The 10,650-nt window shown below is 35.7% G+C and overlaps 1 protein-coding gene across 1 annotated transcript; it reads left to right on the top strand.

Moving 5' to 3' along the window:
- On the top strand, positions 5,654–10,219 carry LOC18791704 (inosine triphosphate pyrophosphatase). Its single transcript, XM_007223394.2, has 8 exons — positions 5,654–6,068; positions 6,165–6,229; positions 6,342–6,405; positions 6,536–6,545; positions 8,987–9,018; positions 9,130–9,242; positions 9,636–9,712; positions 9,808–10,219. Exons 1-8 carry the CDS (start codon positions 5,930–5,932, stop codon positions 9,923–9,925), a joined length of 618 nt encoding a protein of 205 aa, XP_007223456.1. The 5' UTR covers positions 5,654–5,929; the 3' UTR covers positions 9,926–10,219.

Consider the following 10,650-nt stretch of genomic DNA (forward strand, 5'->3'; position numbering starts at 1 on the left):
GAATGTCCATGAAATAACTAATTTGAAAACCAATGCCATTTAAAGTTTGTTCTACTCAATTCTAAAGAAAGAAAGAAAGAAAGAAAGTTGGTTCTACTCATAAATGGGTCAACTGAAATCCAAATGAATCTGCAGGCAGCTTCATAAGTGGGTCAAACCAAATTCACTATAATTTTATGGGCAGGCATGTAGTCAATCCATGAGTCCTTCAGTAAAAACTGTTTTAATATGTTTAGAATTTAATGCAGGGGAAGTCAATCATATGGTTCTTAGACAATACAAGAGAAACAAGATCCCTTGCATAACAATTCTCCATTGGTTTTATACCATAAAAAGGTTAAAATTAGACAAATAGCAGAGGTATGATAAATAAAAAAAAACCTCATAAATCCCATGCAGTCCTCTAATTAGAGAAACGCTTGTGTGCAACGGGAATAGCACTATTTTGTTATTTCCGGCCACGACATGCCACATGTGATCATTTTTTTCACGTGACAATCTTTGATTGGTTGGAAATAGGAAAATAATAATATCCCATTATACAAGTTTTTCTGCTCTAATCATGCCTATGTTGGGCACATAACAAAGATTGGTCTTCAAGATCTTAGACCAGTCCTGACTAATCACAGCCCTCAGTTTCAATTTCACCACCATACCAACATCAACATGTAATTCTTCATAAAAGCATAAGAAAAACAGAATAGTTTAAATCTAATCAAACAACAAGATAATGCAATTTAAGAGGAGTTATTGAGTTTGTGCCAATATTAATACAAGTTTGATGGAAAATTCTGTGACAATATCTGAACACGTATATTTATGCATGTGAATTGTAAGAGTAGAGAGTGGAAACGATGATGGTAGATTGCTAATTCAGCAAGCTTGTGCTACACAAAGCCATGCGCCTTAAGCGTGACTTAACAATAATAGTATTTGTTGATTTGCTTGAGTAATATACTTTAAACTAAACATTTTGCATAGATTATTAGATCTTAATACGTGTTAATTCACGCGCTAATCAAATCAGAATGGACCGTATGTAGTATTTTTTTTCTTTTAAAAAAAAATTTTAATCTGACAAATGTAAGGGTATCATCCTTTGAAAAATGGGATTAGAACAGGTTGCCGTTAGATCCAATGGCATTTTTGGGCTGTGCATCTTCAGCATTTTGTATTTTACACAATGAGCACAGAGTTTTTAGTTGTGATTTGTGAATGCTCTCAAGAATTCAAGACTTTCTGAAGCATGCCTATTTTAATATATATATATATATATATATATATAGCTTAGAATAGTATTGCTTAGTTTATACCTTCAATATTATATTTTGGAGATATATTTTATGCGGAGAACAACTTGTGAGTAGCACTTTACAACATCACGTGAGTAGCACACAACTATATATGAGATACGAGGTATACAACGGATGCATATGCACGTTTTACCTATCTTATAGGAGTCACCAACAACATTCAATCACCGCGGCCTAACAAAAGTAAACTAAAACAGGCTTTAATATAATGACCATGTAAGCCCTCATCCAAAAGTGCTAGATGAAGTTAACTTATAAATTCGTAAATCTTGAACTTATAGATTCATAAGCCTTGCTTAAGTACCCTAAATTATCCCGATGGGGTTATCGATGCACCAGAACTCATTTTTTCTCTCAACTTTTTTTCCAACCTATATGACACTTGATATGAACACGACATTATATTGTCGATACAACTACGCACAACTGTGAAATGCCATAATGTGGAGTTAATTTTACTTTCTACTAGACTTTTGTTAATGGGTAAGTTTTGTATATCTTAAATCTTTTTTTGCCCTTACTTTCTTTGAATAAAAAGATCCTAAACCATTATATAAATTTATCTAAGTACAATATTAGTTTTTAGTTTAGCGATATTTTTTTTTATGTTGAATATATCTTAAGTTTAGTTCACATCCTGTTATAATAAAAGAAGAGCACGTTATGCATAATGCTTAATAATATTTTCTAAATACGATGAATAAAACAATGTAAAGGAATTGAAATATAAGTCACGAGACTTGTTTCCTTCTTAAAATATATTGGATTAAGAAATTAAAAAAAACCCAATGGATGAGAGAGATCTTAGTATTGTTGTGATGATAAGCAAAAATGGGAGAGATCATGTGGCCTAAAGATCATCTCCCTCCCATGGCCCCTTACATGAGAAGTGAATCAAATCTAACATTCCACAATCATGAAAAGAAGGAAAAGAAAAAGAAAAGATAGGATGGGAAGTGGGTTTGAAAACAAAACCATATGTGATAAAATAATTAGGGTTTTTGGAAGGAAATGGGTTTTGAGTGGATTAGTTTTGGTAGCTTTAACTCAACCCTTTAGCACAAGACAACAAGACCAAAGACACATCCCTCATTTTGAGGCCAATCCACGTGAGAATGGGAAATCCAAATATTTCTTCCCCTAATTTCTTTCTGTTTTTCTGACCAAACCAAACCCCCTTTTGAACAAAACATTGTGTTTAATAATAAACTAGTACGGTCACAAATTTTATAGTAATTTATGAAATGTTATATTATACTACAACTATATAGTAATTTATTTTATATGACCATAAAGTGACAGAAAATATAATAAAGGTAAACGGCGCTGCTGCTTGAAGGCCCCTATTTTAAGGGTCGTGACTTCGGGAACTTCCCTAGTGGAATCTATACACGTTGGGTTTCTGTCACCACCTCACAAATCTTTTCAAAGCAAATATGTAAATGAGAAATAATTGTACAGAAGAACACAAAAGGGCACCTCACCAGCCATGACGTGTAGCTTCAAGCCTTCTTCAAGTACTTTGCTTGATGGGGTGGTAATTGTTGATACGATACTAGAACACAAGCTCACAACTTCAAACTGAAATGAATTGTTATTGATTTTCAGCTTTAGATATGAGGATCAATTCTTTCGAGTAATCTTAAGTTTATAATTTATCAGATATGTAAGTCAACTCGAATATGATTACATGCATTAGTCATCGCTGAATACGTCTTTAGACATGACTAAATGAACATATTGGATTAGATTGATTAGTACTTGACATGAACACAAAAATAACATGACACAACATAATTCAATTATAACTCTTACATTTTCTGATATCTTCATCTTGATCTGCAAAACTAACCAGACCATGAAAATATATCACCATTTTTATTTTTTCCACAAGCACCAAACTGAAGAAAAAGAAGATGAACACAATTTCACTTGAAGCAAAACTCTAATAACTTTTTTAGCTGCCTAGCTAGTAGCACTAGCCATAAATGGCTATCATGTCAACTAACAAGCTAAAGCCCAGTTGTGTGGAAGGATTGGAAAAACACTAGTCACATGAGAAACTCTCATGTAACGGAAATAGCAAAACATTGCTAAGTTGGCCAAAAATAGCAAAACAGTGTCATCTCCGTTACATGTAAGTTTTTTTTTCAATCACAGAGGATGAGTTGTGTGAGTAATTTGTGACATGACCTTCCACATGAATTTGTATCGTTGTTGAGTTTCAATAGCATACTTACAAACAAGATCAAAGCACAAGCCACAAAAGCTTTTCCGCTCCTTTCCATGTTGCTTTTCTAAAAGCTTTCCAAAATGGTAACACCAAAACCATGAGAATGCGTCTTCTTGGGCTTGATTTATGTTGGACTTGGAAGCCTGTGATGTTTGGGCTCACCAAAGAAAAAAAATAGTTTCTAGCTTCAGCTAATAACTTTAATCAATATACCGGCCCAATGCTCTAAGGGGTCGTTTGGTACGTGGAACTGTTATAGACTGGATTAAATATTAGTACTGTCTTGGATTGGCTTGGCCTGGCATAAGCTGGATAATATTTGTACCGCGTTTAGTGTATGTTTGATTGGACTATGACTTTTTTTTTGGTTGAAAAATAAGATTTTTTTATATTTTTTTGACTTTTCTTCTCTCTCCATCTCTTTCTTCCTCTCTGCATCTCGTTTTTTCATTTTGGACAAACCTCTCTGCTCCTCCTTCTTCTTCTCCTCTACATCTCTTTATCTTCTTCTTCTCCATTTTATCTCCTCTTCTTTTGTCTACTTTTCTTTTCTTTTCTTTTCTTTTCAAAAAATTTCTCCCATCTTTTCTATCTTTTTCTAAAATTTTCTCTCCTCCTCTTCTCCATTTTCTTTCCTCTTCTCCTCCATTTTCTTTCTTCTTCTCTATTTTTTTCGAAAAATTTCTCTCATCTCTTCTTCTCCATTTTCTCTCATCTCCTCTGTTTTGTTTTTAGAAAATTTTCTGTTCTCTCCTCTTCCTCTTCTATTCTGTCATCTCCTTCTTGGGTGGTTGTGGCTGGTGGCTGTGGCTTGTGGTCGTGGCTGGTGGTCATGGCGGGTGGTTGTATCTGGTGGTTGGGGATGGTGGTTGTGGCTGCTGCTTGGTTGGTCGTTGGTTGTGGGGCGATTGGGTGTGGTTGCTAGTTGCTTGGGTCTCGGGACTGTTAGTCCCTCCTCTCCAGACGGGTTTAGCTAAGAACACCTAAGGAGGTGTTTTTGATGGGCCCAGTATTAGCTAATCCCATTTAAAATTAGAACTGGATGAAACAAACATGAGATAAAACTTGAGCCAAGCCAGTCCAAGCTTGCACGGTGTAACAAACACTCCCTAAGGGATCTGGATATGTCTGGAATTTCCATCGAATCCCTTGATTCTTCAACAACAGAACCAGAATTGGTACTCAGGGATGCCTGGTTGCTGGTTTCCTCTAGGCTCATGTTGTTGAGAACTGACATTCAAGGTTTGTCTAACATCGTGGTTTTGGCTTGAGTATGTGTCATTTTGGAAGAAATCATTTATGCGTTATTAGTTAAGAATTTTTAAGAACTTTGAAAAGGAAAGAAGATAAAATGTTGTAACTGCAAGTATATAATAAGCTGTCAATGAGAGCACCGATTTGTGGGATATAAATTCCCCAAATTATATGAAATGCCTTTAATAAATTGAAGTCACATAGAGATAACCGAGTGCTCTGAACAATGATGTGATGTAAGCAAAAAAGCATCTAATGCTTCTCTTTAAAAACAAAAACAAAAAACAAAAATGCGCCTTCGATGCTTAAATTAGGCTTAGAAAATTTCAAGAACCAAGCTTCTTGGAGTCAGATCACCTTGCCATACTTGGTTGAAAAAGGTCTTAGCTATTTATATTGTTTCAAGTGAGCTTGACTATTTCTAACTATAAGTTGACACATGCCATGTGTCAATTGGTTGGCTTAATGCCAGTTATGCCACATATCGAGTCGATTAGTTGTTTGACCTAAGTAGTGAGCGAAGCAATTATGTGTGCAAGAATTCTATAATGAGGGTCTTGTTTAAGAGCCTTAGATAATGTCCTATCTCTTAATCGCTATATCAAATTGTTTAGTTTGATCGAACGATTAAGAGATAGAACTTCATCTAAGGATCTTAGATAAGGCCAACATTATAGAATGACTCGTTATTTGTGACTTAATTTCCGATTTCCGTGCATGCATTTGAATTGAGATGTTGGGCTGGGCCCATCTTTTACTTATCTAATTTGGGCCTTCATGGACATGCCCAACGTGCAGTTGACACCCAAGAAAAAAGCCAGATCCCCAAATTCATGTTTTGGTCACACTTTTTATTCAATTAAAAGAAGGAAAATTGTATGCTCACAATTCACATGTTAAAATGTTATTTGTCAAAACTATGATGTTAATGGTTCCAGGAGTCTTGTCGCATGCAAATTGCAATAGGTCGTCTCCCTCGGTTGATTCCACGAGACATCCTTTTTATATTGCACACAAAAGAGAATTCGCCTCCCTCCCTTGCACCCTTGACTTGAGTCAAAACCCAAAATAGCCAAAGGGCCTCTCAGACCGAAGTGATCAGCTGACGATAAAGAAACAAGGCGGGAAAATGGCGCTGCTGGGAGCAAGAGGAAGTGGGCTGGTGCTGCCAAAGCCGGTGACTTTTGTGACTGGCAACGCTAAGAAACTCGAAGAAGTTCGTGCCATCTTGGGCTCCTCCATCCCCTTTCAATCCCTCAGGCTTGACCGTACGCACAAATTGCAAACCCTCTCCTCCTCCTCCTTCCCCTTTTTCTCTAATTTTGTAATTTAATAACTTGGGTTTTTGTTTTGGGTTTTGGCAGTTCCAGAATTGCAAGGTGAACCGGAGGAAATCTCCAAAGAAAAGGCTAAGTTGGCTGCTCTTCAGGTTCATCTTCTATTTCAATCTTTATATATATATATATATATATATGTACCCATATATGCATATACGTATATATTTTTTATAATGTGAATGATGCTATTGTATGGATTGGTAGGTAAATGGTCCTGTTCTTGTGGAAGACACTTGCCTCTGCTTCAATGCCCTCAAAGGTCTACCTGGTTAGTGCTCCCTTCTTAATTTCTCTCTCTCTCTCTCTATCTGTATTTTGCTTGATTTTTCCCCCTTCTCTTTTTCTTTCTGTATATTGGGATTATTTATTTCTGATGGGTGCTTTTAAATTCAATGCAGGACCTTACATGTAAGTTTTTCATCTTGCTTGCCCTCTCCACGTGTTGTTCTATTTACCTGCTCTCTATTTTACTTTACTTTTTAGTAAAGGACAGATTTAAATTAAGTTAATTACTAACCGGTTCATGTTATTAGTAGGTTTTATGAGTGAATACTAGTGATTGGTTACTGTTTAACTTATTTTCTAATTTCAAAGAATGAATGACATTCAATGGATGACACGATTAGAGACATTCATAACCTATCCCCTAATGATCTTGCGTGATATTGATAGCTGTAAAAATTTGGGCACAAACCACCTCTTTCAAGTATAACTTTTATTAACGGAGAAATTTGATACATCATATCTTTGGTTCGGTCTATTAGCAGAGGGTAAGAGGTTTTATGGTTGGTTGGTTAGTTTGTCATGACTCATACCCAAAGGCGGGGATGGAATCGATAAAGAGGGTTTAAAGATTGAATCTCTGGAAGCTAAATAGTGGATTTCCCTTGACATATACTCTATATTTCATATTGTTATAGTATGTTCATTTGGTTGTGTGTATTGTTATTTGCTTTGGTCATTTGGTTGTGGTGATTAATTTTTTTTCCCCTTGTTTTCCCTATTCATTTTGTATATTATTAACTGTGTAGGTCTCTCTCTTTCATGATATGGTGTTTGGAACTTGGAGAATTCTGTTCCTTTTTTTATATATAAACTTTTCCTTCACTCTCTCCCCAGTCTTATTTTCTCACTTCTTGTGGTATTTGATGCTTCATGTTGTTTTCTGGTGCAAGATGTTGTTCATTTCTTGCATCTTGAATTTGATGACAGTGCTTATACTACAAAACATTTTATGCTTATCTTTTCTACTGATGTAAAATAACCATTTGGTGGCATTTAAGGACAATTTCTTTCTTACCCCTCTGTTAGTCTGGCTTTATTTTTTTTAATATTGAAAGGCTACAAAGTATTCTACTTAAGTGCTTGATCTATTAAAGGTAGGTTCTTATCTTCTTTTTTCTTCAGGCTTCAACTTCTTGCTAACTTCCCCATTACACATCCCTTTCTTTTCTTCTTCTGTTGCCTAGTTCCATTTACCCTCTAATAGATTGATCAACATGTGTTGAACACTTCTGCAATAGCATACATTGATAACTTTAGAATAATACTCTTTCTCTCTCTCTTTGTTTCAGGGCCACAATTTGTTTACATGTGTTTGTAGAAATTGTAAAGCATGACTTAGACTCTCCATGCTTTCCCTCAAAGTTTATTATTAATTGTTATATCATCATTTAGAACTTTACCTTTTCAATGTGGGATATACTTGGAGAAAAGGTGTTGTTTGTCTAAAGCACTTAGCCATTTCAAAGAATTGTAGCTAAATATCAGTAACTCTTGATCATGAAGATATATTGGATTGCTGAAGTATTACTGTATTAGTGCAAGCTGAAAATTCCATGGGGGAGAGAAAGGTGAAAAATGTCTTATGGATGGAATGTTGAGAGAAAATAAAATAGTATTTTTATCTTTACATTTGGCTTCAAAAGTTTTCAGAATGTGAGAATGTGGTATTGTTGTTGCTGCTCCTATTATAGTTGCGAAAATAATTGGAGTCTGAGGGAACAAATCCTTGATGAGTACATTATGATTATGTTCCAATTTTTATGCCTTTCAATCCTTTATCACATTTAGGAATGCATACCTACTTTTCTCTGGCTTTTGCAGCCTGATGGCTATTTGTTATTGCTGCTTCTCTCTGTTGTTTCATTATATTTGGCAGTTTATTGTAACTTTGCTTGTTGCTGCTCCTTTTCCTTCTGGTTGACCCATGAGACCCAATATATTTGTTCATTTTTTGTTTACTTCTGAGTATTGATAACACTGTTAGGTAGGATGAAAAGCTGAAGGATAAAGAGGATAAATCAGGAGTGAAGGATGACGAGAAGGAAAGATGTGATTTTCCTTTCCCTTGTTTGGTGGAAGAGGAGGAAGGAAAATATAAGACTCTATTTACAAATGTACCCTTGATATAGCGGGTTGACTTGGGCATGATAATTTTATTCCATGTATTGTGTTTAAGATGTTGAACTTTCCCTTCACCAACTCATCCATGTTTTGAGGGATATGTTGTGGTGGGGCAAAAGGGGGATCCATGTTTTATTCCCGCCCGCCGCCCCCCCCCCCCCGGTCCTACCAAACTTAGCCTAAAGTTAGAGAGAACCTCCTCACGTATTGATACTTCTCTTGATTCTATTTTGCTCCAATGTTTAAACTTGTTTGTGATCCTTCAGTCTATTTTTCATTTCTATCTAGTCTAATACTTATTGTTTTCACAAAGAGCTAGACTTCCGGTTATGTGGTGTTTCTTTAACAGTCTTAATATTCTTTACAACTCTGGTTTGAAAAACATAAAGACATTATTAACAAGTAACAAATCTGTGATCCTAATATTCTTTACAACAACACAGCAAGTGGTTCCTGCAGAAGCTTGGACATGAAGGTACTTATCGTGCACTTTCCCGTTTATTTTTGTTCCCACTGCTTCTTTATTACTTTTTATTAAAATGTTTGTGGTTCTATTTTTCTCAAATGTGTCTTTCATTTTCTTTAGGTCTCTACAATTTGTTGATGGCATACGAGGATAAGTCAGCTTATGCATTGTGTTCCTTCTCTTTTTCCACTGGACCTAGCGTTGAGCCTATTACATTCCTGGGTAAAACTCCGGTATGTAGAGAGTTAGTTTCTAATCCGAATTGTGTCTGCTTTTTTCTTTTCTTTTATTCTTTTGCTATATTCCCCTGTAGAAGGTTTGTATACTGCCTATGTTTAACATTCCGAACATGGTTTTGAGGCCATCATATGCCGCTTGATTGTAACTTCCGCCCAAGAAAAATGTTAATGTTGTTAGGTTATATGACAACATTTGTCTATTCAGTTAGAATGATATCCAAATAAAACATGTAAACTGTTGACTCATCAGACAAATATTGGAATTTGAAATTTGAAATTTGTGGCCTTTTTAAATGAAAAAGAATATATAGTTGTTGGAAATGGTTATACAGGATGGCTAACACTTGCTAATGTGGCACTAACATGCAATTTGTGGATGAATTCTAGGGGAAAATAGTTCCGGCAAGGGGACCGACTGATTTCGGATGGGATGCAATGTTCCAACCTGATGGTTACGACCAAACGTAAGCTCATCTTTATTACTTCTCAACTTTTACTGTCTTACTCTGTGGTTCATAGTAATACTTGCAGCTGAATTTTGTTATTTGCCTTGCTGTAGTTATGCCGAGATGCCAAAGGAAGAAAAGAACAAGATTTCTCATCGCTCCAGAGCTCTTGCACTGGTGAAGTCTCACTTTGCTGAAGCTGGGTACACTTTCCAGACTAACTCTCTGTAAGAGTGAATTTTCCTTATCTTGTTGCAACATAAGACGCTTCCAAAGTATTGCAAGTTTTTTTCTCTTACTAGCAGTGTTTCCAGTTCCCTATAGGAGAAGATAGTGTGGAGGAACACCTTTCTCACACATGCTGTAAACTTTTATAACATTGATTACACACATTTCAGACAAAAGTATTTATGAACTAGATATAGAAAAAGAATAACTCTATTTTGAACCATTGGATTTGTACTAGTTCTGTTCTGCCCCATATAGTGATGCAATCTTTAAGTAATGTGAATTACCTATTTTATACTTACTGCACAAGAAACACTTGAAATAACTAGCTCTAGCTTTATGCTGCCCCAAAACACTTGAAATGACTTCGCCGAGCTTTATTATCGATCAAAAGCATTGCCGATTGATCATCCGAATTACTGTTCATGGTGTTCTCTTACATTGTACATTGACCATTTTACACAGACAACGTTGCTTTCCATTCTTTATTTCCTTTCTCTGAAGTTCAGCTGCAGCAACCCCAGCACCAAGTCTACATATTGTTGTTGGTTGGTGATTTTAATAGGAAAATCAAGACCGGTTAAAGTAGTGAGAGGCTTACTGTTCAAAACAGAAGGCACGTTTCCCAAGTTTTACTTTGCAAAGCCTAAGACAAGTTTCCCAAGTTCTAGTAAAACAAGATCTTTAAGAAAGATTTGGAACCTGTTGTTGTCATTTGGTGTCTGCTA

This window comes from Prunus persica, chromosome G1, assembly GCF_000346465.2.
Source record: "Prunus persica cultivar Lovell chromosome G1, Prunus_persica_NCBIv2, whole genome shotgun sequence".
In the NCBI taxonomy this organism is placed as follows: Eukaryota; Viridiplantae; Streptophyta; class Magnoliopsida; order Rosales; family Rosaceae; genus Prunus; species Prunus persica.

Bases quoted from the DNA above. Each gene is read 5' to 3' on its own strand.
- LOC18791704 (XM_007223394.2), top strand. From the start codon at position 5,930: ATGGCGCTGCTGGGAGCAAGAGGAAGTGGGCTGGTGCTGCCAAAGCCG. The intron at 6,069-6,164 runs GTACGCACAAAT...GGGTTTTGGCAG, and splicing joins TCAATCCCTCAGGCTTGACC to TTCCAGAATTGCAAGGTGAA. The intron at 6,230-6,341 runs GTTCATCTTCTA...ATGGATTGGTAG, and splicing joins CTAAGTTGGCTGCTCTTCAG to GTAAATGGTCCTGTTCTTGT.